Consider the following 27735-nt stretch of genomic DNA (forward strand, 5'->3'; position numbering starts at 1 on the left):
GCCAGTGACCTAGGGCCAAGTGGCGTGGATTGGTAAAGGGCAGAGAGCTCCAGTCCGACTCAGACGCCAGCAAGGTGGAGGTGAGTACTGGTTTGGGCTGGTATGATCAAAGATGAGCTTGTGGGGCCTTTTCGGGTTGAGGATGGAGTCAAGCTCAACTCCCAGTCCTACTGCCAGTTTCTGAAGACACCTTCTTCAAGCAGTGGTACAGGAAGAAGTCTGCATCCTTCAAGAAAAACATGATTTTCATGCAGGACAATGCTCCATCACACGCGTCCAAGTACTCCCACAGCGTGGCTGGCAAGAAAGGGTATAAAAGAAGAAAATCTAATGACATGGCCTCCTTGTTCACCTGATCTGAACCCCATTGAGAACCTGTGGTCCATCATCAAATGTGAGATTTACAAGGAGGGAAAACAGTACACCTCTCTGAACAGTGTCTGGGAGGCTGTGGTTGCTGCTGCACGCAATGTTGATGGTGAACAGATCAAAACACTGACAGAATCCATGGATGGCAGGCTTTTGAGTGTCCTTGCAAAGAAAGGTGGCTATATTGGTCACTGATTTGTTTTTGTTTTGTTTTTGAATGTCAGAAATGTATATTTGTGAATGTTGAGATGTTATATTGGTTTCACTGGTAAAAATAAATAATTGAAATGGGTATATATTTGTTTTTTGTTAAGTTGCCTAATAATTTATGCACAGTAATAGTCACCTGCACACACAGATATCCCCCTAAAATAGCTAAAACTAAAAACAAACTAAAAACTACTTTCAAAAATATTCAGCTTTGATATTAATGAGTTTTTTGGGTTCATTGAGAACATGGTTGTTGTTCAATAATAAAATTAATCCTCAAAAATACAACTTGCCTAATAATTCTACACTCCCTGTGTGTATATATATATATATATATATATATATATATACTTCTGATATGCGCTCCTATTCTGTCCTTCAGTTTCCTACTCGTTTGGCCTAAATATTGTGATTTGCACGAACACTGTAATAGGTAGATTATGTTATAGTCCATGCACCTAATAATGTCTTATCTTAAAACTCAACATTTGTAGTTGTGGATTTCACCGATTTTGTTTTCCTACTGAAATGACAAGATTTGCAGTCATGACAGGGAAAAAAACTTCGAATTTTTCACCTTTTATATTTTGCTGTATATGTGTAATGTTCGATCTGTATTCGCTTGCTGCGAGTAAGTTCTTTAAGTTAGTGGCCTTTCTGAATATTATAGCTGGTTGGTGCTTCAATCTCTTCCCTATTATTGGTTCACTTTTAGCTAAATGCCAATGTTTTGTATATGTTCGTGTTGTGATGAGAATGTAGTGATAAAGGGGATATTGAATAAATCTTTTTCTTCCTCATTTTTAGGATGTTTTAATTGGTTTTGTAACAAATCATCCCTCTTTATTTCTCTGACTTTTCTTTTGATATCTATTATGTTTGTGGGATTATAACCTTTTTCTATAAATCTATCCTGTAGGATCATGGATTGTGTATCATAGTCTGAAATCTGGGAACAATTTCTTCTAATTCTGGAAAATTGTCCTTTAGGTATATTTCTTTTCCATTTTTTGTGGTGACAGTTTTTTTTAACCTACATAATTGTTTGCATCCACTTTTTTAAAAAATGTGGTCAACTCGGCTGCTCCCACTTGAGGGTCAAGCTGGAAAACACATCCGAATGAAGTTCCCACTCCCCAGGATGAAAAGTCTGTCTGCTCAGAAAATCCGCTTCCCAATTGTCCACTCCTGGGATGTGGATCGCAGAAAGACAGCAGTTGTGGTCTCCACCCAATGAATAATTTGTGCACCTCTGTAATGGCCAAGGAACTCAGAGTTCCCCCCTGGTGGTTGATGTAGGCCACCGAGGTTATGTTGTCCGCCTGGAATCTGATAAACTGGGCTAAGGCTAACTGAGGCCAGGCCAGAAGAGCATTGAAGATTGATCTCAGCTTCAAGATGTTTATAGGCAGGACTGACTCTTCCTGGGTCCATAAGCCCCATACTGCTCCCCAACCTAGAAGGCTGGCATCCGTGGTCACAATCACCCAGGAGGGTCTGCGGAAGCAAGTACCCTGGGAGAGATGATCCTGAGAAAGCCACCACGGAAGAGAGTCTATTGATGCCTGATCTAGATCTACACGCGGAGACAGGTCCATATAGTCCCCATTCCATTGTCTGAGAATTGCATAACTGCAGAGGTCTGAGATGGAACCGAGCAAACGGGATGATGTCCTTGGAGGCCACCATCAGACCTATTACCTCCATACATTGAGCCACTGACGGCCATGGAGAGGACTGAAGGACAAAATAAGAGTAGAAAATCTTTCTTTTCTGACCTCTGTCAGAAAAATCTTCATTAACATGGAGTCTATTATGGTCCCCAAAAATACGACCCTTGTAGCTGGAACCAGAAAACTTTTTTCCCGATTCACCTTCCATTCATGGGATCGAAGAAAAGACAACAAGATCTCCAAATGAGATTCTGCTTGTTGAAAAGATGGCACCTGAACCAGAATGTCGTCCAGATAAGGTGCCACTGCAATGTCCTGAGATTGAAGCACAAATAAAAGCCTCCAGAACCTTTGAAAAAATTCTGGGAGCTGTGGCTAGATCGAATGGAAGGGCTACGAACTGGAAATGATTGTCCAAAAAGGCAAATCTCAGAAACTTGTGATGGTCCCTGTGAATGGGAACATGAAGGTATGCATCCTTTAGGTCTATGGTTGTCATGAACTGACCCTCTTGTACCAAGGGAAGAATGGAGCGTAGTCTCCATCTTGAAGGATGGCACTCTGAGAAACTTGTTTAAACATTTTAGATCTAGGATTGGTCCAAAAATTCCCTCCTTTTTTGGTAAAATCCCAGACCCCTTTCCTGAAAGGGAACTGGAACTATTACCCCCAGGGCGGCAAGGTCCTTGACACAATGTAAGAACGCCTCTCTTTTTATCTGGTCTACAGATAATCTGGAGAGGAGAAACCTGCCTCTGGGAGGAAAAGATTTGAAGTCTATTTTGTATCCCTGGGAGACAATGTCCACCGCCCAGGGATCTAGTACATCTCTTATCCAAGCCTGGTAAAAAAAAGAGAGTCTGTCGCCTACAAGATCTGCTCCCGGATCGGGGGCCAACCCTTCATGCTGACTTGGAATCAGCTGAAGGCTTTTTAGGTTGCTTTCCCTTATTCCAGGACTAGTTGGGCTTCCATGAAGGCTTGGCTTGATCTTGCTTTTAGGAAGGGGAGGAAGACTTGCCTTTAAAGCTACGAAAGGAACGAAAATTACTCTGACGTCCCCTTCTGCTTATTTTTTTTTTAACTTGAGGAAGAAAAGAACCCTTCCCTCCGTGTAATATTTGAGAAAAAATCCGCCAAACCAGGTCCAAACAAGGTCTAAATAAGGTCTTACCCTTGTAAGGAATAGCCATGAGCTTAGATTTAGATGAAACATCCGCAGACCAGGACTTCAACCACAAGGCACTGCGGGCTAGGACCGCAAAACCAGAAATTTTGGCTCCCAGTTTAATAACCTCTAAGGAAGCATCTGTAATGAAGGAATTGGCTAACTTCAGAGCCTTAATCCTGTCCTGGATTTCATCAAAAGGGGTATCCGTCTGAAGAGATTCAGACAACGCCTCAAACCAGTAGGCCGCAGCGCTAAAAATACTACATTCATTTGGCATCCAAGACACAGCCCTCTCCTGGTTTGCATCATATCTGTCAAACCGCTCATTTTCAGTTTCCTTTAATAACATATCTTGTGATCATATGCCTCTCTCAGTTGGAGTACCGCAAGGCTCTGTCTTGGGCCCCTTGCTTTTCTCTCTCTATACATCCTGCCTTGGAAAACTTATAGCCTCCTTTGGATTCCTGTACCACTTATATGCTGATGATACCCAAATCTATCTTTCCTTTCCTGATATCTCTCCCTCTTTACTTAACCATATTTTTGACTGCCTCTCTGCAATTTCTCCTTGGATGTCTTCACACTACCTCCAACTCAATCTGTCCAAAACTGAGCTGCTTCTTATCCCCCCTCTTCGAGACATCCAACACCTGACATTTCTCTGACGGTTGGAGACTCTATTCTCAACACCTCACCCCAGGTCGCTGTCTTGGGGTCACACTAGACTCAGAACTCACATTTAACCCACATATACAAGCACTTACCAAATCCTGCGGTTCACACCTACGCAACTTTTCCAGAATTCATCCCTTCCTTACTCGAAAAACTACAAAAATACTTCTTCATTCCCCCATTTTGTCACGCATTGATTATTGCAATCTACTCCTAAATGGCCTTCCAAAAAACCGCCTCTCCTCCCTCCAATCTATTATGAATGCTTCTGCTAGACTCATCCACCTAAGTCACCGATCTACATCAGCTGCTCCGCTCTTCTAGTCTCTACACTGACTCCCCACACACTCCAGAATACAATTTAAAGTATTAACCCTAACTTACAAGGCACTCAACAGTCTAACTCCCAACTATATTTCCTCTTTCATTGTGAAATATTCCCCAACCCGTCCTCTTGGATCAACCTCTGACCTACGTCTTTACACTCCTGTGATCTCTACATCCCACTCCCGCCTCCAAGACTTTGCACGTGCTGCTCCTGTCCTCTGAAACTCTCTACCCCGCTCCATAAGACTGTCTCCAACCTTGTATAGCTTCAGATGCTCCTTGAAAACTCACCTATTCAGAGAGGCTTACCATCTCTCCTCCATCCCTCATCCCAACCAAACTAATACATGTACATGCACTGCCTGACTCACTGCTTCAAATACAACCAATGTAACAAGCTACCCCAACCTTATGTCTCTGCACCCTTAACCTATAGACTGTGAGCTCTCTGGAGCAGGGCCCTCTTCCTCCTGTACTAGATTTGTTAGGGCCGAAACGCGTCAACATAAATGGTGAGATACTTTCTGATACTCTAAACCAGTATTTGATATTGCTCTTAGCATTGTTTTTTATTTTTCCACAGGTTTTATTGCATCTTTTTGGATTTATTTTAGTAGTTTTAAGTCTTTTTTCAAACCACATCACTTCCATTAAGGATGTATCACTTCATATAACATTGGAATTGATTCACAGAACACTGTTGTTTTTGAATTGTTATTGTTTCTTTGCTACATTTTTACTATTTTATATTTTTTTCCTTTTTTTTCACTTTGCCACTTTGTCTTATTTTTGGATTTCACTTTTTGGATTTTCATATTGTGATTTTTGGATTCTACCACAACAGGATCTTTTTTACCACTACTATTTTTTCCACAGCACTTTTGAACACTCAATTACCCAGGAGATAAAGTTATACACTTGGTTGTTTTGGGACATTTTCACTAGATTGGTCCACATTTGGTCCTTATTTGAACTTTTACAAAATTATATTACCCTGGTTCTTATATCAGATACGCCTGATTTAACATCCCCATTTTAGAAACCATTTATGCTGTATTTCTATTGTTTTTAACATTATTACTGTAATTTTTTAATTTTTAATCTGTACACATGGATCCATGTTTGTAAATTTTTGTGTTTTACTTAAATTGTTTATTAGATTTTATTATAGACTATGTATTAAATATATTTATAAAATTTGCCTTACACTTCATATCATTAATCCTACCACCTCTGCCTTTGGCGCTCACTCCATACTCCTAAACTGTATCTAGATTTGTTAAGTTTTGTTATGTTTTGTATTTTATCACAAATCTTTGTCATGGTATACCCCTATCATTGTACCCAACGCTACGGAATTTGGCGGCGCTTTACAAATAAATTATAATAATAATAGTAAAGCCTCCAATTTTTTATCCATTGGATCTTTTAAAGAACATCTATCCTCTATGGGAATAGTAGTCATCTTGGCAAAAGTGGAGATCACTCTTTCTACCTTAGGAACTGTCTGCCACGACTCCTTAATAGAATCCGCTATAGGAAACATCTTCTTAAATAGGAGATGGAGAAAAGGGAATACCAGGTCTTTCCCATTCTCAAGCATAATCTAAGCAGCAGTCAGAAACCGGAAAAACCTCCACTGCGGAAGGAACAGCAAAGTATTTGTTCAATTTACTAGACTTTTTAGGATTGACTACGATAGTTGTGTCGGAGTCATCCAAAGTAGCCAAAACCTCCTTAAGTAATAAGCGAAAAGTGTTCTAGCTTAAATCTGAAGATACCACTTCAGCATCAGAAGAAGGAATTACACTGAGTCTGAGATTTCCCCCTCAGATGCTACTGACATGTCTTCTTCCTCAGGCTTATGGGAAGGGACACTCTGGATAGCCAGAACTTGATCAGAAACCTTACTGTTTCCTTAAATTTCCTTTTACACCTTCCCTGCAACATGGGGAAAGCTGACAAGGCCTCAGATACCGCAAGGGATATCTTGGAAGCAATGTCTTGTAGAGAAAATCCTACAGGATTGCAAGAGGAAACACAGGGCACTGTATGTGGAGACTGAAAAAGTTGGGACCCTTGAGGAGAAAGCTGCGGCATATCTGCAACAGTAGACACCTGAACAGCATTTGCTTGGGATAATGGTGGCTCATGGTCAAATATTTTATCTCTATAATTTAAAATTCTCTCAATGCATGAGAAGAAAAAAAGGAACTGGGGGTTGCACCTGAGCATCAAAACATAACTTGCAAGCAGCAACTTCACCCGGGATAATGGTTTGAAAAACCTCTTGATCCATCTTATGTAATAAATAAGGATAACAGTGTAAAAAATTATTTATTTTAAAATAAAAAATAAATGTGTACTGTGTCTTTAAATAGAAATGTGTGTTAGCGCAACAAACCAAATAGACCTCAGGCTACCTATACACCTCAGTAGCTTTACTGAGGTGCCTACTTGTCCTGCAGCTCACAGAGTGACTTCCCTCACAGAAGAAACAATCCCCATTTCAAATACAGAGCAGTTACAGAGCCCTAACTGCCGAAAAAAAACATCTTACAACAGTAATCTCCATGACCAAAGGTTAAAGTATAAAAACTACTATAACACACTGAGCAACCATAAATCACCTCACAGTCTCAATGCCCAAACTGCCTAAAAGAAACCCCAAACATGAAGGTTTAATAAAGTCCCATATTAAATAAGACAGCATTTAACTGTAACAAGTGCCAGCAATTCCCTTGCAAAAGAAAATTAAAATGGCAATTACCTGAAAGTGCTTTCCGGCAGCAGGACAGCTCACCTGGTTTGAGAGGGTGCAGCACCTCACATGGACCTGTGAAGAGAGAAAAACTGAGTAAACCTACTCAGGTTTTCTAGTTAAGGCAGCAGATTCTTGAGAAAATGCAGTGAGGATTGTACCTCACAAGTTCTCAAGTGCTCAAAAGTCACCACTGCCCTATTGAAGAGACTGATGTTGACTAGGCTAGACCCCAGAAAGTAACAGAGCAAGCTTACTCTGCTAACAAAAATAATAAAATCTTGATTGAAGAAAACTTCTCATCAGACACCTAAACTTCACCTCCTCCTTGCACTACAGGCAAAGAGAATGACTGGGGGATTGTGGGTAGAGGAGTGAAAAAAGGGTAATTTTTTTTTCACAACAGGAGTGAAATGTAAACTTTGATGAATTAAAGTGCCCCTGTTTTTAATCGAATTTTTAAAAACTGGGCACTTCAGCATCAGAATTGACATTCACTTTAAGTGCATAGGTAAGACACCGGTGTCCTCTACAATTTTAGTTTATTTTAATTAAGTCAGCTTTATTTATTTTTCAATCCTTTTTAGTGCATTAACCCATTGTGTAGCAATAAATATTTATTATAAACATATATATGTTCACTTGTGTTTGCATATATTTGTGACGTAAACATATATATCTCCCATGGAAATACCACAATAGTATATATTACACAGACATTATGCTCTAAACATTGCCTTGGATTACACATACATCATTTTTCTATATTAAAGACAAATGTAGGAACAGCAATTTATTTGCGCCACCTATTTATATTATTTTGACATTTGGGGGGGAAACGTTTTTAAGGTGTGCTAGATTCCTACCCTGATTATAGACAGCTATACACACTTTTTTTATCTATTTGAGAAAAATTTACATAAGTTTGCAACAATACTGCACCAATCAGCACACAGCAGCAGCAGCATGAAGAGTTGAGAACATATACATAACTTCCTCTTTTCTTTTCAGGTCACATATGTTTTTCAAACATATTTCCTTATATTTATTGTCTCTTAAAATGTTTTTCAATTGACTTATTTTCTGATTAAATTACTACTTTATACAACATAGCATATGGCTGGACAAGTTTTGTCCAATTCTAAAGAATGCCTGATGAGTGAAAAAAAATTGAATGCATGGATATGATAAGAATTGTACTGACCAGTTATTTTTTCAGTGTCATCCTTACATGTGCCATCACAGTATGCAGCATGCATCTCAATCTGAGTTGAAGAGAATTCCTGTCCACAAAGGGGACACTCAACTTTAGTGAGGAAGGAAGGTTCTGCAGGTGCATCTTCCTCAGCGGAAGGTACAATAGGGAAGCCTGACTGAAAATATAATAATGCACATTTTAAAACAAGGGTGTGCAGCATTTTGCCATATGGTGTAAAACTGGTTATTTTGATTGAACACATGAACACTATATATCTAGGTTTTTAATTCTTCTGCAAATATACATAAATAAAACACACATACGCAAAAGAAAATACTTAAAGGGATAGTCAACACCAGAATTTTTGCTGTTTAAAAAGATAGATGATCCCTTTATTACCCATTCCCCAGTTTTGCATAACCAACACAGTTATAATAATACATGTTTTACCTCTATAATTACCTTGTATCTAAGTAAGGGCGGGACCGCTATAATACGGGAAAAAAAACTCAGCGGCAGGGAGGGGAAGGAGGGAGAGGGGGATCATGCTGAGGAGGTGGGATAAGAGGGTGGGAAATCGGTCTGGGAGGGGGTAAATCAGGTAGGGGCAGCTAAACTACAGAAAAAAAGTTTTTTTTTTTTTAAATTTTATTAAATTAAGTTGGCAAATTTGGGAAGTCTGGGTACTGTCAGACAGCTGCTAGTACCTAAGATGGTGGTAATAAGTTAGGGGGGGGGGGGTTAGAAAACTTTTTGGAAGGGATCAGGGAGGTGAGAAGGTAAGGTGATAATCCTACACTGAACATAATTATAATTTTAAAAAAAATACTAAAAATAAAAAAGGTCTTATACTGCATACTGGCAGACTGTCTGCCAGTATTTAAGATGTGGGTAACCATTGGGGGTGGGGGAGGGAAGAACTGTTTGAGAGGCTTCAGGGAGGGAATCAGGGGATGAGAAGTGTCAGGTGGGAGGCCGATCTCTACACTAAAGCTAAAATTAAACCTTACAATCTACCTAATTAACCCCTTCACTGCTGGGAATAATAAACCTGTGTGGTGCACAGCTGCGATTAGCGGCCTCCTAATTAACAAAAAGCAATGGCAAAACCATATATGTCTGCTATTTCTGATCAAAGGGGATCACAGAGAAACTTTTACAACCATTTGTGTCATGATTCCACAAGCTGTTTGTAAATAATTACAGTGAGAAACCCAAAGTTTGTGAAAAAAGTACAATTTTTTTTATTTGATCGCATTTGGCTATGAAATGGTGGCATGAAATATACCAAAATGGGCCTAGATCAATACTTTGGGTTGTCTACTAAAAAAAACAAACAGTTTTGATAAGTATATAATAAAAAAGGCTCTATTAAGGCTCTATTTCTATTTAAATGGAGTGATGGCAAAATGCTAAAAATGCTCTGGTCTTTTGGGGAAGTTTTAGTCTGAAATGCCGGGTCCTTCAGGGGTTAAATAGCCATTCTGGCCAATCCCTTCTCTCCCCCTCCCCATGTGTATGCGCAAAGCTCAGTGTGTCGGACGTATTGCATAGTGTTCTATAGTAATCAATCACTGTGTGTATGTGCACAGCTCATAGCATATAGTGTTTAAATAATTACCCATTGCTGTTTTAATCTTAATCATTCTTTTGGTCATTCTTATTCTCTTTGTGTATTTTCTTTATATGTATATTTTCTTTAAGTATAAAAATAAGCATTGTGCATATGTGTGTGAATTAAACAAAATTAATAAAAAAAAAAACACGAAACCCAATTTTTTTTCTTTCATGATTTAGAAAGAGAATGCAATTTTAAACAACTTTCTAACTTACTTTTATTATTTAATTCTCTTTATATCCTTTGCTGAAAAGCATATCTAGATAGGCTCAGTAGCTGCTGATTGGTGGCTGCACATAGATGCCTCCTGTATTTGGCTCACCCATGTGCATTGCTATTTCTTCAACAAAGGATATCTAAAGAATGAAGCAAATTAGATAATAACATAATTTATGTAAGAACTTACCTGATAAATTCATTTCTTTCATATTAGCAAGAGTCCATGAGCTAGTGACGTATGGGATATACATTCCTACCAGGAGGGGCAAAGTTTCCCAAACCTTAAAATGCCTATAAATACACCCCTCACCACACCCACAAATCAGTTTAACGAATAGCCAAGAAGTGGGGTGATAAGAAAAAAGTGCGAAAGCATAAAAAATAAGGAATTGGAATAATTGTGCTTTATACAAAAAAATCATAACCGCCACAAAAAAGGGTGGGCCTCATGGACTCTTGCTAATATGAAAGAAATGAATTTATCAGGTAAGTTCTTACATAAATTATGTTTTCTTTCATGTAATTAGCAAGAGTCCATGAGCTAGTGACGTATGGGATAATGACTACCCAAGATGTGGATCTTTCCACGCAAGAGTCACTAGAGAGGGAGGGATAAAATAAAGACAGCCAATTCCTGCTGAAAATAATCCACACCCAAAATAAAGTTTAAAGAAAACATAAGCAGAAGATTCAAACTGAAACCGCTGCCTGAAGTATTTTTCTACCAAAAACTGCTTCAGAAGAAGAAAACACATCAAAATGGTAGAATTTAGTAAAAGTATGCAAAGAGGAACCAAGTTGCTGCTTTGCAAATCTGAACAACCGAAGCTTCATTCCTAAACGCCCAGGAAGTAAAAACTGACCTAGTAGAATGAGCTGTAATCCTTTGAGGCGGAGTTTTACCCGACTCGACATAGGCATGATGAATTAAAGATTTCAACCAAGATGCCAAAGAAATGGCAGAAGCTTTCTGGCCTTTTCTAGAACCAGAAAAGATGAAAAATAGACTAGAAGTCTTTCGGAAAGACTTAGTAGCTTCAACATAATATTTCAAAGCTCTAACAACATCCAAAGAATGCAATGATTTCTCCTTAGAATTCTTAGGATTAGGACATAATGAAGGAACCACAATTTCTCTACTAATGTTGTTAGAATACACAACCTTAGGTAAAAATTCAAAAGAAGTTTGCAACACCGCCTTATCCTGATGAAAAATCAGAAAAGGAGACTCACAAGAAAGAGCAGATAATTCAGAGACTCTTCTGGCAGAAGAGATGGCCAAAAGAAACAAAACTTTCCAAGAAAGAAGTTTAATGTCCAATGAATGCATGGGTTCAAAAGGAGGAGCTAGAAGAGCCCCCAGAACCAAATTCAAACTCCAAGGAGGAGAAATTAACTGAATGACAGGTTTTATACGAACCAAGTCTTGTACAAAACAATGAATATCAGGAAGATTAGCAATCTTTCTGTGAAAAAGAACAGAAAGGGCAGAGATTTGTCCTGTCAAGGAACTTGCGGACAAACCTTTATCTAGACCATCCTGAAGAAACTGTAAAAATTCTCGGAATTCTAAAAGAATGCCAAGAAAAATGATGAGAAGACACCAAGAAATATGTCTTCCAGACTCTATAATATATCTCTCTAGATACAGATTTACGAGCCTGTAACATAGTATTAATCACAGAGTCAGAGAAACCTCTTTGACCAAGAATCAAGCGTTCAATCTCCATACCCTTAAATTTAAAGATTTGAGATCCTGATGGAAAAAAGGACCCTGCGACAGAAGGTCTGGTCTTAACGGAAGAGCCCACGGTTGGCAAGAGGCCATCCGAAAAAGATCCGTCCATGCTGGAGCTACCAGCAGAAAAAACAAGCATTCCTTCAGAATCTTGGAGATTACTCTTGGAAGAAGAACTAGAGGCGGAGAGATATAGGCAGGATGATACTTCCAAGGAAGTGATAATGCATTCACTGCCTCCGCCTGAGGATCCCGGGATCTGAACAGATACCTGGGAAGTTTCTTGTTTAGATGAGAAGCCATCAGATCTATTTCTGGAAGTTCCCACATTTGAACAATCTGAAGAAATAGCTCTGGGTGAAGAGACCATTCGCCCGGATACAACGTTTGACGACTGAGATAATCCGCTTCCCAATTGTCTATACCTGGGAAATGAACCGCAGAGATTAGACAGGAGCTGGATTCCGCCCAAACCAGAATTCGAGATACTTCTTTCATAGCCAGAGGACTGTGAGTCCCTCCTTGATGAATGATGTATGCCACAGTTGTGACATTGTCTGTCTGAAAACAAATGAACGACTCTCTCTTCAGAAGAGGCCAAGACTGAAGAGCTCTGAAAATTGCACAGAGTTCCAAAATATTGATCGGTAATCTCACCTCCTGAGATTCCCAAACCCTTGTGCCGTCAGAGACCCCCACACAGCTCCCCAACCTGTAAGACTTGCATCTGTTGAAATTACAGTCCAGGTCGGAAGAACAAAAGAAGCCCCCTGAACTAAACAATGGTGATCTGTCCACCACGTCAGAGAGTGTCGTACAATCGGTTTTAAAGATATTAATTGAGATATCTTTGTGTAATCCCTGCACCATTGGTTCAGCATACAGAGCTGAAGAGGTCGCATGTGAAAATGAGCAAAGGAGATCGCGTCCTATGCAGCAGTCATAAGACCTAAAATTTCCATGCATAAGGCTACCAAAGGGAATGATTGTGACTGAAGGTTTTGACAAGCTGATATCAATGTTAGACTTCTCTTGTCTGGCAAAGACAGAGTCATAGACACTGAATCTATCTGGAAACCTAAAAAGGTTACCCTTGTCTGAGGAATCAATTAACTTTTTGGTAAATTGATCCTCCAACCATGATCTTGAAGAAACAACACAAGTCGATTCGTATGAGATTCTGCTAAATGTGAAGACTGAGCAAGTACCAAGATATCGTCCAAATAAGGAAATACCAATACCCTGTTCTCTGATTACAGACAGAAGGGCACCGAGAACCTTTGTAAAAATTCTTGGAGCTGATGCTAGGCCAAACGGTAGAGCCACAAAACTGGTAATGCTTGTCTAGAAAAGAGAATCTCAGAAACTAAAAGTGATCTGGATGAATCGGAATATGCAGATATGCATCCTGTAAATCTATTGTAGACATATAATGCCCTTGCTGAACAAAAGGCAGGATAGTCCTTACAGTTACCATCTTGAATGTTGGTATCCTTACATAACGATTCAATATTGATAGATCCGGAACTGGTCTGAAGGAATTGACCTTCTTTGGTACAATGAAGAGATAGAATAAAACCCCAGCCCCTGTTTCAGAACTGGAACTGGCATAATTACTCCAGCCAACTCTAGATCTGAAAACACATTTCAGAAATGCTTGAGCCTTTGCTGGGTTTACTGGGACACGGGAAAGAAAAAAATCTCTTTGCAGGAGGCCTTAACTTGAAGCCAATTCTGTACCCTTCTGAAACAATGTTCTGAAACCAGAGATTGTGAACGGAATTGATCCAAATTTCTTTGAAAAAAACGTAAACTGCCCCATACCAGCTGAGCTGGAATGAGGGCCGCACCTTCATGGGGACTTAGGAGCTGACTTTGGGTTTCTATAAGGCTTGGATATATTCCAAAGTGAAGATGGTTTCCAAACTGATACCGCTCCTGAGGATGAAGGATCAGGCTTTTGTTCCTTGTTGTGATGAAAGGAACGAAAACGATTATTAGACCTAAATTTACCTTAGATTTTTTATCCTGTGGTAAAAAAGTTCCCTTCCTTCCAGTAACAGTTGAGATAAAAGAATCCAACTGAGAACCGAATAATTTATTACCCAGGAAAGAAAGGGATAGCAAAGTTGACTTAGAAGACATATCAGCATTCCAAGTTTTAAGCCATAAAGCTCTTCTAGCTAAAATAGTTAGAGACATATACCTGACATCAACTCTAATGATATCAAAGATGGCATCACAAATAAAATAATTAGCATGTTATAGAAGAATAATAATGCTATGAGAATTATGATCTGTTACTTGTTGCGCTAAAGCTTCTAACCAAAAAGTTGAAGCTGCAGCAACATCCGCTAAAAATATAGCAGGAGTAGAGACAGCCCCAATAACCTTAGGGATTTTGTCCCAAACTCTAATCTGTCAGATGGCACAGGATATAATTGCTTAAAACGTTTTAAAAGGAGTAAATGAATTACCCAAATTATTCCATTCCCTGGAAATTACTTCAGAAATAGCATCAGGGACAGGAAACACTTCTGGAATAACTACAGGAGATTTAAAAACCTTATTTAAACGTTTAGTTTTAGTATCAAGAGGACCAGAATCCTCTATTTCTAATGCAATTAATACTTCTTTAAATAAAGAACGAATAAATTCCATCTTGAACAAATACAAAGATTTATCAGCATCAGCCTCTGAGACAGAAACCTCTGAACCAGAAGAACCATTATCAGTATCAGAATGATGATGTTCATTTAAAAAATTCATCTGAAAAAAGAGAAGTTTTAAAAGACTTTTATGTATACTAGAAGGAGAAATAACAGACATAGCCTTCTTAATGGATTTAGAAACAAAATCTCTTATGTTATCAGGAACACTCTGAGTATTAGATGTTGACGGAACAGCAACAGGTAATGTAACAGTACTAAAGGAAATTTTATCTGCATTAACAAGTTTGTCATAACATTTAATACAAACAACAGCTGAAGGAACAGATACCAAAAGTGATACACTTAGCTTTGGTAGCTCCAGCACCGGGCAGTGATTTTCCTGAAGTATCTTCTGACTCAGTTGCAACGTGGAACATCTTGCAATATGTAATAGAAAAAACAACATATAAAGCAAAATTGATCAAATTCCTTAAAATGACAGTTTCAGGAATGGAAAAAAAATGCCAGTGAACAAGCTTCTAGCAACCAGAAGCAATAAATAATGAGACTTAAATAATGTGGAGACAAAAGTGACGCCCATATTTTTTTAGCGCCAAATAAGACGCCCACATTATTTGGCGCCTAAATGCTTTTGGCGCCAAAAATGACGCCACATCCGGAACGCCGACACTTTTGACGCAAAAGAACGTCAAAAATGACGCAACTTCCGGCGACACGTATGACGCCGGAAACAGAAAAAAAAATTTGCGCCAAAAAAGTCCGCGCCAAGAATGACGCAATAAAATGAAGCATTTTCAGCCCCCCGCGAGCCTAACAGCCCACAGGGAAAAAAGAGTCAAATTTTTTAAGGTAAGAAAAAATGATTGATTCAAATGCATTATCCCAAATATGAAACTGACTGTCTGAAAATAAGGAATGTTGAACATCCTGAGTCAAGGCAAATAAATGTTTGAATACATATATTTAGAACTTTATAAAAAACAGAATTTATGTTTACCTGATAAATTACTTTCTCCAACGGTGTGTCCGGTCCACGGCGTCATCCTTACTTGTGGGATATTCTCTTCCCCAACAGGAAATGGCAAAGAGCCCAGCAAAGCTGGTCACATGATCCCTCCTAGGCTCCGCCTACCCCAGTCATTCGACCGACGTTAAGGAGGAATATTTGCATAGGAGAAACCATATGGTACCGTGGTGACTGTAGTTAAAAAAATAAATTATCAGACCTGATTAAAAAACCAGGGCGGGCCGTGGACCGGACACACCGTTGGAGAAAGTAATTTATCAGGTAAACATAAATTCTGTTTTCTCCAACATAGGTGTGTCCGGTCCACGGCGTCATCCTTACTTGTGGGAACCAATACCAAAGCTTTAGGACACGGATGAAGGGAGGGAGCAAATCAGGTCACCTAAATGGAAGGCACCACGGCTTGCAAAACCTTTCTCCCAAAAATAGCCTCAGAAGAAGCAAAAGTATCAAACTTGTAAAATTTGGTAAAAGTGTGCAGTGAAGACCAAGTCGCTGCCCTACATATCTGATCAACAGAAGCCTCGTTCTTGAAGGCCCATGTGGAAGCCACAGCCCTAGTGGAATGAGCTGTGATTCTTTCGGGAGGCTGCCGTCCGGCAGTCTCGTAAGCCAATCTGATGATGCTTTTAATCCAAAAAGAGAGAGAGGTAGAAGTTGCTTTTTGACCTCTCCTTTTACCGGAATAAACAACAAACAAGGAAGATGTTTGTCTAAAATCCTTTGTAGCATCTAAATAGAATTTTAGAGCGCGAACAACATCCAAATTGTGCAACAAACGTTCCTTCTTTGAAACTGGCTTCGGACACAGAGAAGGTACGATAATCTCCTGGTTAATGTTTTTGTTAGAAACAACTTTTGGAAGAAAACCAGGTTTAGTACGTAAAACCACCTTATCTGCATGGAACACCAGATAAGGAGGAGAACACTGCAGAGCAGATAATTCTGAAACTCTTCTGGCAGAAGAAATTGCAACTAAAAACAAAACTTTCCAAGATAATAATTTAATATCAACGGAATGCAAGGGTTCAAACGGAACCCCCTGAAGAACTGAAAGAACTAAATTGAGACTCCAAGGAGGAGTCAAAGGTTTGTAAACAGGCTTAATTCTAACCAGAGCCTGAACAAAGGCTTGAACATCTGGCACAGCAGCCAGTTTTTTGTGAAGTAACACTGACAAGGCAGAAATCTGTCCCTTCAGGGAACTTGCAGACAATCCTTTTTCCAATCCTTCTTGAAGGAAGGATAGAATCCTAGGAATCTTAACCTTGTCCCAAGGGAATCCTTTAGATTCACACCAACAGATATATTTTTTCCAAATTTTGTGGTAAATCTTTCTAGTTACAGGCTTTCTGGCCTGAACAAGAGTATCGATAACAGAATCTGAGAACCCTCGCTTCGATAAAATCAAGCGTTCAATCTCCAAGCAGTCAGCTGGAGTGAAACCAGATTCGGATGTTCGAACGGACCCTGAACAAGAAGGTCTCGTCTCAAAGGTAGCTTCCAAGGTGGAGCCGATGACATATTCACCAGATCTGCATACCAAGTCCTGCGTGGCCACGCAGGAGCTATCAAGATCACCGACGCCCTCTCCTGATTGATCCTGGCTACCAGCCTGGGGATGAGAGGAAACGGCGGGAACACATAGGCTAGTTTGAAGGTCCAAGGTGCTACTAGTGCATCCACTAGAGCCGCCTTGGGATCCCTGGATCTGGACCCGTAGCAAGGAACTTTGAAGTTCTGACGAGAGGTCATCAGATCCATGTCTGGAATGCCCCACAGCTGAGTGATTTGGGCAAACATTTCCGGATGGAGTTCCCACTCCCCCGGATGCAATGTCTGACGACTCAGAAAATCCGCTTCCCAATTTTCCACTCCTGGGATGTGGATAGCAGACAGGTGGCAGGAGTGAGACTCCGCCCATAGAATGATTTTGGTCACTTCTTCCATCGCTAGGGAACTCCTTGTTCCCCCCTGATGGTTGATGTACGCAACAGTTGTCATGTTGTCTGATTGAAACCGTATGAACTTGGCCCTCGCTAGCTGAGGCCAAGCCTGGAGAGCATTGAATATCGCTCTCAGTTCCAGAATATTTATCGGTAGAAGAGATTCTTCCCGAGACCAAAGACCCTGAGCTTTCAGGGATCCCCAGACCGCGCCCCAGCCCATCAGACTGGCGTCGGTCGTGACAATGACCCACTCTGGTCTGCGGAATGTCATCCCTTGTGACAGGTTGTCCAGGGACAGCCACCAACGGAGTGAGTCTCTGGTCCTCTGATTTACTTGTATCTTCGGAGACAAGTCTGTATAGTCCCCATTCCACTGACTGAGCATGCACAGTTGTAATGGTCTTAGATGAATGCGCGCAAAAGGAACTATGTCCATTGCCGCTACCATCAACCCGATCACTTCCATGCACTGAGCTATGGAAGGAAGAGGAACGGAATGAAGTATTCAACAAGAGTCTAGAAGTTTTGTTTTTCTGGCCTCTGTCAGAAAAATCCTCATTTCTAAGGAGTCTAATATTGTTCCCAAGAAGGGAACCCTTGTTGACGGGGATAGAGAACTCTTTTCCACGTTCACTTTCCATCCGTGAGATCTGAGAAAGGCCAGGACAATGTCCGTGTGAGCCTTTGCTTGAGGAAGGGACGACGCTTGAATCAGAATGTCGTCCAAGTAAGGTACTACAGCAATGCCCCTTGGTCTTAGCACAGCTAGAAGGGACCCTAGTACCTTTGTGAAAATCCTTGGAGCAGTGGCTAATCCGAAAGGAAGCGCCACAAACTGGTAATGTTTGTCCAGGAATGCGAACCTTAGGAACCGATGATGTTCCTTGTGGATAGGAATATGTAGATACGCATCCTTTAAATCCACCGTGGTCATGAATTGACCTTCCTGGATGGGTCTGAACGTTCCCTCTTTTTTGGGAACTATGAACAGATTGGAGTAGAACCCCATCCCTTGTTCTCTTAATGGAACAGGATGAATCACTCCCATTTTTGACAGGTCTTCTACACAATGTAAGAATGCCTGTCTTTTTATGTGGTCTGAAGACAACTGAGACCTGTGGAACCTCCCCCTTGGGGGAAGTCCCTTGAATTCCAGAAGATAACCTTGGGAGACTATTTCTAGCGCCCAAGGATCCAGAACATCTCTTGCCCAAGCCTGAGCGAAGAGAGAGAGTCTGCCCCCCACCAGATCCGGTCCCGGATCGGGGGCCAACATTTCATGCAGTCTTGGTAGCAGTGGCAGGTTTCTTGGCCTGCTTTCCCTTGTTCCAGCCTTGCATTGGTCTCCAAGCTGGCTTGGCTTGAGAAGTATTACCCTCTTGCTTAGAGGACGTAGCACCTTGGGCTGGTCCGTTTCTACGAAAGGGACGAAAATTAGGTTTATTTTTTGCCTTGAAAGGCCGATCCTGAGGAAGGGCGTGGCCCTTACCCCCAGTGATATCAGAGATAATCTCTTTCAAGTCAGGGCCAAACAGCGTTTTCCCCTTGAAAGGAATGTTAAGTAGCTTGTTCTTGGAAGACGCATCAGCCGACCAAGATTTCAACCAAAGCGCTCTGCGCGCCACAATAGCAAACCCAGAATTCTTAGCCGCTAACCTAGCCAATTGCAAAGTGGCGTCTAGGGTGAAAGAATTAGCCAATTTGAGAGCATTGATTCTGTCCATAATCTCCTCAAAAGGAGGAGAATCACTATCGACCGCCTTTATCAGATCATCGAACCAGAAACATGCGGCTGTAGCGACAGGGACAATGCATGAAATTGGTTGTAGAAGGTAACCTTGCTGAACAAACATCTTTTTAAGCAAACCTTCTAATTTTTTATCCATAGGATCTTTGAAAGCACAACTATCCTCTATGGGTATAGTGGTGCGTTTGTTTAAAGTGGAAACCGCTCCCTCGACCTTGGGGACTGTCTGCCATAAGTCCTTTCTGGGGTCGACCATAGGAAACAACTTTTTAAATATGGGGGGAGGGACGAAAGGAATACCGGGCCTTTCCCATTCTTTATTAACAATGTCCGCCACCCGCTTGGGTATAGGAAAAGCTTCTGGGAGCCCCGGCACCTCTAGGAACTTGTCCATTTTACATAGTTTCTCTGGGATGACCAACTTGTCACAATCATCCAGAGTGGATAATACCTCCTTAAGCAGAATGCGGAGATGTTCCAACTTAAATTTAAATGCAATCACATCAGGTTCAGCCTGTTGAGAAATGTTCCCTGAATCAGTAATTTCTCCCTCAGATAAAACCTCCCTGGCCCCATCAGACTGGGTTAGGGGCCCTTCAGAAATATTAATATCAGCGTCGTCATGCTCTTCAGTATCTAAAACAGAGCAGCCGCGCTTACGCTGACAAGTGTTCATTTTGGCTAAAATGTTTTTGACAGAATTATCCATTACAGCCGTTAATTGTTGCATAGTAAGGAGTATTGGCGCGCTAGATGTACTAGGGGCCTCCTGAGTGGGCAAGACTCGTGTAGACGAAGGAGGGAATGATGCAGTACCATGCTTACTCCCCTCACTTGAGGAATCATCTTGGGCATCATTGTCATTATCACATAAATCACATTTATTTAAATGAATAGGAATTCTGGCTTCCCCACATTCAGAACACAGTCTATCTGGTAGTTCAGACATGTTAAACAGGCATAAACTTGATAACAAAGTACAAAAACGTTTTAAAATAAAACCGTTACTGTCACTTTAAATTTTAAACTGAACACACTTTATTACTGCAATTGCGAAAAAACATGAAGGAATTGTTCAAAATTCACCAAATTTTCACCACAGTGTCTTAAAGCCTTAAAAGTATTGCACACCAAATTTGGAAGCTTTAACCCTTAAAATAACGGAACCGGAGCCGTTTAAAACTTTAACCCCTTTACAGTCCCTGGTATCTGCTTTGCTGAGACCCAACCAAGCCCAAAGGGGAATACGATACCAAATGACGCCTTCAGAAAGTCTTTTCTAAGTATCAGAGCTCCTCTCACATGCGACTGCATGCCATGCCTCTCAAAAACAAGTGCGCCACACCGGCACGAAAATGAGGCTCTGCTTATGCTTTGGGAAAGCCCCTAAGGAATAAGGTGTCTAATACAGTGCCTGCCGATATTATTATATCAAAATACCCAGATAAAATGATTCCTCAAGGCTAAATATGTGTTAATAATGAATCGATTTAGCCCAGAAAAAGTCTACAGTCTCAATAAGCCCTTGTGAAGCCCTTATTTACAATCGTAATAAACATGGCTTACCGGATCCCATAGGGAAAATGACAGCTTCCAGCATTACATCGTCTTGTTAGAATGTGTCATACCTCAAGCAGCAAGAGGCTGCACACTGTTCCCCCAACTGAAGTTAATTGCTCTCAACAGTCCTGTGTGGAACAGCCATGGATTTTAGTTACGGTTGCTAAAATCATTTTCCTCATACAAACAGAAATCTTCATCTCTTTTCTGTTTCTGAGTAAATAGTACATACCAGCACTATTTCAAAATAACAAACTCTTGATTGAATAATAAAAACTACAGTTAAACACTAAAAAACTCTAAGCCATCTCCGTGGAGATGTTGCCTGTACAACGGCAAAGAGAATGACTGGGGTAGGCGGAGCCTAGGAGGGATCATGTGACCAGCTTTGCTGGGCTCTTTGCCATTTCCTGTTGGGGAAGAGAATATCCCACAAGTAAGGATGACGCCGTGGACCGGACACACCTATGTTGGAGAAAAGTGCCCAACCATAGCTTAGAGTGTCACAGAAAATAAGACTTACTTACCCCAGGACACTCATCTACATGTTGTAGAAAGCCAAACCAGTACTGAAACGAAAATCAGCAGAGGTAATGGTATATATATATGAGTATATCGTCGATCTGAAAAGGGAGGTAAGAAATGAATCTCTACGACCGATAACAGAGAACCTATGAAATAGACCCCGTAGAAGGAGATCATTGCATTCAAATAGGCAATACTCTCCTCACATCCCTCTGACATTCACTGCACGCTGAGAGGAAAACCGGGCTCCAACCTGCTGCGGAGCGCATATCAACGTAGAATCTAGCACAAACTTCACCACCTCCATAGGAGGCAAAGTTTGTAAAACTGATTTGTGGGTGTGGTGAGGGGTGTATTTATAGGCATTTTAAGGTTTGGGAAACTTTGCCCCTCCTGGTAGGAATGTATATCCCATACGTCACTAGCTCATGGACTCTTGCTAATTACATGAAAGAAAGAAGTAAATTGTAATGTTGTTTAAATTGTATTCTCTATCTGAATCATGAAAGAAAATTTTTGGGTTTAATGTCCCTTTAAGTTCTTAAACGTTAAAAAGCAAAAAAATTCCCAACTTAGACTGCCCCTGCCCTGGGTGCTTTGCATGACATTATCAATGACATCACTGAGTACATAAAACGACATTGTTGATGACATCAATGACATCACTAGTGATGTCACTTTTGACATCAATGGCATCAGTAGTGATATAACCCATGACAATTTTATACACATCAGAGAGATGTGGAAAAAATAGTAGTATATAGCATGTTGTTTGTATACACTTAAAGGGACACGATACCCAAATGTTTAAATACTTGAAAGTGATGCAGCATAGCTGTAAAAGCTGACTAGAAAATATCACCTGAACATCTCTATGTAAAAAAGAAAGATTTTACCTCAAAATGTCCTAAATATTCACACCCCATTGTAAAGGACTTTAAGCAGCAAATCAGTATGTCTGTCCCAGGACCTGCAAGGGAGTGTGCCTCATGCACACTTATGTTATTTCCCTATTTAGTTTAAGGAAGTTTACTATGAAATCTCATGAGATCACAGTAAGAGAGTTCATGACCTCAGCTGGGCAGTAACTGAAAGATAACTTTTTACACAGCACTTACTCTGGAGAGCTGAGGAAATTGTGAGGTAAAATCTTCCTTTTTTACATAGAGATTCTCAGGTGATATTTTCCTGTCAGATTTTTACAGTTATACTGCATCACTTTCAAGTGATTTAGCATATGAGTATTATGTCCCATTAATTGATTGTAAAAAAAAATGTGTTAATTGTGACCTAATTATTATTATTGGTTATTTGTAGAGCGCCAACAGATTCCGCAGCGCTGAGAGGGTAAGGATGGATTATATATGATAGGTGTAAGAGGGTTAAGAAGATGCTCTGTGTTAGGGGAAAGGAGAACAAATGTTGTAGAAGGTAAGGTGAGCCTGAGAAAACCAATCAGGGGATGTTATACAAGGAAAATCAAGAGGACAGAAGAGGCTGTGTGTGCGCCTGAGAACGTAGGAAATTAAAGGTAAAGGATGAGAAGACCGATGTGCATAAAAGAGAAAGACAGCATGATTAATGGAAAGGATGAGAAGGACTCCATATAAAAAATGGAAGGAGAGGGTTAAAATAGACTAGTGTGGGACGGGTAAGGCAACAGATTACAGGTACACATTAAGGTAATTATTAAGGTAATTGAGTCATGAAGTGCTGGAGTGATGTAGATGTGGTTGATAGAAGGGACAACATATAAGGTAAGGCTGTGTGTGAGGGAAAGTAAATTAGATGGAGGAATGAGGAGATGCCTGTGTGTACAGATGAGGATATACGCTTTTTTTTTTTTTTTTAAAGTATAAAGAAAGTGCTGTGTGTTGTGGTGGCTGGTAGCAAGTTATACATTTAGAAAATATAATCTGATTTGAGGAATTATGTGATGGGTCTTTACTGATGTCATTGATGATTTAGAAATTATTTAGAAATGATTATTTGCGTAGGAAGATGTTATGGGCTTACCGATGGCATTGATGATGATATAGATAATGTTACTAGTCATTTCATGGAAGATATAGAAAACATTTCTTTGGGTAGGATATTTTTAAAGATTGTTACTAATGATGCCATTTATGTCATCATAGGTGATGTCACTAGTGATGTCATTGATGATTTAATAAAATATAATCTTTCTGACCTGTAGGATGACATCATGGGTTATGTCACTACTGATGCCACGGATGATGTAATCGGTGATGTCACCAAGTGATGTGATAGATGATGTCATGCAAAGAACCCAGGACAGACGGAGCAGTTTAGGTTGAGAATTTCCTTGCTTTTTAACGTTTGATTAAAATGGACTAAGAACTTAAACTCTGGGCATTAATGTACATATACATAAATATACATATATAATGTAATCCTAAAAAAAAAAAAAAAAGTATCTATTTTTGTATTAATTGATTAATTCAACCAAAAAAGTTTGTATGCTATAATGTTCAACACCAACAATACTATAAAAACAGCTATAATATAAAGTTTGCTAGCAACTGAGCCATGTTTCACTTGGAAATTAAACTACATTATCCATCATGCCTTACATATATAAACTACACCTCTGTGCACGCATGCGGTTTAAAAGTGTCCAAGAATCTGATGGGTAGATAGTAATTTGTGATGTGCTGGGATGATGCGGAGGAGCGCATGCACTGTTAGTATCTGCTGTCAGACAGCAGACAGGATGTCACTTCAGTTTGTTGATCTGATATGTTTGCTAATCTGATAGAACAACGGACAAGTAAGAAGTTGCAGCAGATGACAAATTTTTTTTACCTTTTCCTGTCTTTAAAACTCCCTAGGCTAGTAACATTTAACCCGTGACTAGCAAACTATGATTATATATATAAATATATATATACTGTATATTAGTTAAATCAATATTTGGTATTACCACCCATTGCCTTCAAAACAGCATGAATTCTTCTAGGTACACTTCCACAGTACACTTCCACAGTCAGGGATTTTGTAGGCATATAGCCAGGTGCATGACTAAATAATTATACGAAACAGGTGCGAATGATCATCAATGTAATAACAGAAACAGCTGTGTAGGAGAAATACCCATGACAAGATTGAGCAGAGAAACACAAACACACAAATTATATTATAATATATATATATATATATATATATATATATATATATATATATATATATATATATATACACACACACACACACACACACACACAGTATATTATAATACAATATGGTGTAGTTGTGCCACCATGATCAGAATTAAAGAAACCATCTTCATGATACTTGTGACAGAAAATATACATAGGCAAAAAGGAATAATTTTTTAAAGCTGGCACTAGTCTTGAGTGTATATAAGGGAATAATGGACTGATAGTCCGGTGCTACCCCCCAAGAATAACTGATATGAGAGCAAAAAGTTGAAAAAAGACCAACCAAAGTGGGGGTTTAAACCTAAGCACTCTTCCCTATTAGAGGAGTAGTAATGATTAGTTAAAATCTATAAACTTTAATTATTATTAAAAGAGAGAATCAAAATTCTCCAAATAACCAACAAATCACAATAACTTCAAAATTAAAAATGAGCAATCACCCCCCTGTTTCCTGGCCGATATCTGGAGCCGTCGGCATCAGGTGCCAGGGGTGAGAGACATGTGAAAAAGCATATATTACAACAAATGCGTTTCGGCTGTCTAAGCAGTCTTTGTCAATGTTTTGAATTTTTGAAAATAAGCAAACCGAAGCCCGGGTGCCACCATATCTTATACACCCACGAGCTACGATATTCAACCAATCAGAGGCTACCGGCTTCAACAACGCCCTCATATTGGCCAGTCGTGATATAGAGGCTATTTGTCCAATTGGCACTAACATTTGCTGGTCCGGCCCTTCTGGATGAAGAATCAAAAGAGCTTGCGTATTCTAGGGGCATGATTCTAGTATGATTGGTAGGTAATGTCAGGCAACGGGCGGTATCCTCATATGGTTATCGTAAACAATATACATTACTGACATCTCAGACCTGACTTAAAGCTCATCATACTATTGCTAACCCACAATACAAGTAAAACATTATGCGGTCTATGTTATAATTTCGCCGAATCTCTTACATGCGTCTTATACCTAAGGTACAGTGGCACACATGGAATACTATTGTTCCGACTTTCTGACATAATTATTTACATCAGAAAGTAGTGTGCAAATTAACGTACCTTAACAGTAGCCAACCCAACATGTCGTAGTATGATTAACATAGTATGACTGGTGTTAGGATGAAGAGAGTCAGTTACGTCAGTGATTCAGTGTGTGGTCAGAGATCAATAGGTAACTACCATAACGCTCCTTTGCTATGTAAAATCCCCAGCCATCATATAACACTCTCACTGTTGAATAATTTATGTCATAATGATATGATAGTAATATGTATAGTGTATATGTATATGTATAGTATATGTATAGTCAAATGTATAGTTGGCAGCACAATTATGTGGCAAATTAATCTAATCATAGTGAGTATTCCAACATCATAATACAATATGAATTTAACATTGCATATGAATCCCATTATCCTAATGGGACAGAACCTCTAACATATGATTTCATGAATTATACCTCCCCTGAGACCCTCATAAGATCTATATTGATAAACATTGTTGATGATACTCATAAATTCACTTTCTCATATCAGCTAGCTATAGATGACCTGTACAGCCATTATATGACAGTTATCCAATATAATGGACAGTGGTTGCAGATTATAGTACCTTATATGATACTACATGAGGTATCATGTCTTTTAAACGTCTTGTTATATGGGGATATAGTGGTATAATTTAGTAGTATGAGGAATAATTGCCACAAACAAGACACTTCATGAAATGAATAGTGATAGAAATTGGCATATGACCCAGACGAGATTATACTATGAAATTACAGAAATACCCAATAATTGTTAGCTTTGTTCATGCCATTAGGCATGACAGTGTTTAGCTTAAAAATCCAATTACTCTCCTTTTGGAGTAGGTTTTTTTCCACAATTCCCTCCTCCAATACCTGACTTAAGTTGTTCTAATCCCCAACATTTAAAAGTTGAAGGTTTACCTATATGGTGTCTGAGAAAGTGCCTAGCGACACTAGTAATTTGTTTGCCCTTATCTAGGTCTATCTGGGCATTACGAATGTTACTGAGATGCTCAGTCACTCTGGTACCCAGTTTACGTGTAGTCATACCAATATAATAAATGTCATATAGACAGTATATCACATCAGTGCTTTGACAATTAATATGCATTTTTATTTTCCAAATGTTGTCAAATCTGTCTTTAATCATGTCTTTTTTGACCATATATTGGCATACTTTACAGTGTCCACAGGGGATAGAACCTTTGTGAATAGGCCCTTTTTTGGGGTGATTCTGCTAAAATGACGAAGTCAGGTTGTCTGTGAGGTTTCTAGCCCTTCTATATGTAAAAGATGGCTTGTCGGGTAATATTTCTTGTAATTTTTCATCACTTTTCAAGATATGCCAATGATTTTGAATTATTGTTGTTAACTTCTCACTTTGGCAATTGTAAGTGGTGATAAATCTCAAGGTTTCTGATGCCTGGTGCTCTTTAGGTTTTAAAAGATCACATCTATCCTTATATGGGGCTTTCTGATAAGCTCTGGCCAGAAGTTTTTTTGAATAGCCGCGTTCAAGGAGTCTATTCTTCAAATCTATTGCAGCTTTTTTAAAAGAGTCCTGGGTAGTACAAACTCATTAACCTAAGATAGCCTCCATACGGGAGACCTCTAATGGTAGAGGGATGATGGTGACTGATAGCATGCAGTAAGTTATTTGTAGCAGTTTGTTTCCTGAATGCCTCTGTCCTTAAATCTTTCTCCTTATGTATGGTCAGGTCAAGAAATTCTACTTTATCAGTGCAAGTTTTATATGTAAGAAATAGCCCAAAAGGATTGGTGTTGAGTACATTGAAAAAGTCCTCCAGTAATTCAACCGGTCCCTCCCACACCAACAAGGTATCGTCTATATACCTAGACCAGTGGGAGATGTATTGAGAGCGGTATGTACATGCCCCTAGAATACACAAGCTCTTATGATTTGTCATCCAGAGGGGCCGGACCGGCAAATGTTAGTGTCAATTAGACAAACGGCATCTATATCACGATTGGCCAATATGAGGGCGTTGTTGGACCAGGTAGCCTCTGATTGGTTGAATATCGTAGCTTGTGGGTGTATAAGATATTGTGGCACCCGAGCTTCGGTTTGC

The 27735-nt window shown here is 39.7% G+C and overlaps 1 protein-coding gene across 1 annotated transcript in view; it reads right to left on the bottom strand.

The window, feature by feature from the left end:
- LOC128662969 (BRCA1-A complex subunit RAP80) overlaps window positions 1–27735 on the bottom strand; it is a 392665-nt gene that overhangs the window by 272593 nt on the left and 92337 nt on the right. Inside the window, exon 2 of the mRNA XM_053717051.1 lies at window positions 8388–8556. Coding sequence (XP_053573026.1) covers window positions 8388–8442 — 55 coding nt within the window. The 5' untranslated portion in view covers window positions 8443–8556. The remainder of the gene's footprint in view (window positions 1–8387; window positions 8557–27735) is intronic.

The sequence above is a fragment of the Bombina bombina genome, chromosome 6 (genome assembly GCF_027579735.1).
Source record: "Bombina bombina isolate aBomBom1 chromosome 6, aBomBom1.pri, whole genome shotgun sequence".
Taxonomy (NCBI): domain Eukaryota; kingdom Metazoa; phylum Chordata; class Amphibia; order Anura; family Bombinatoridae; genus Bombina; species Bombina bombina.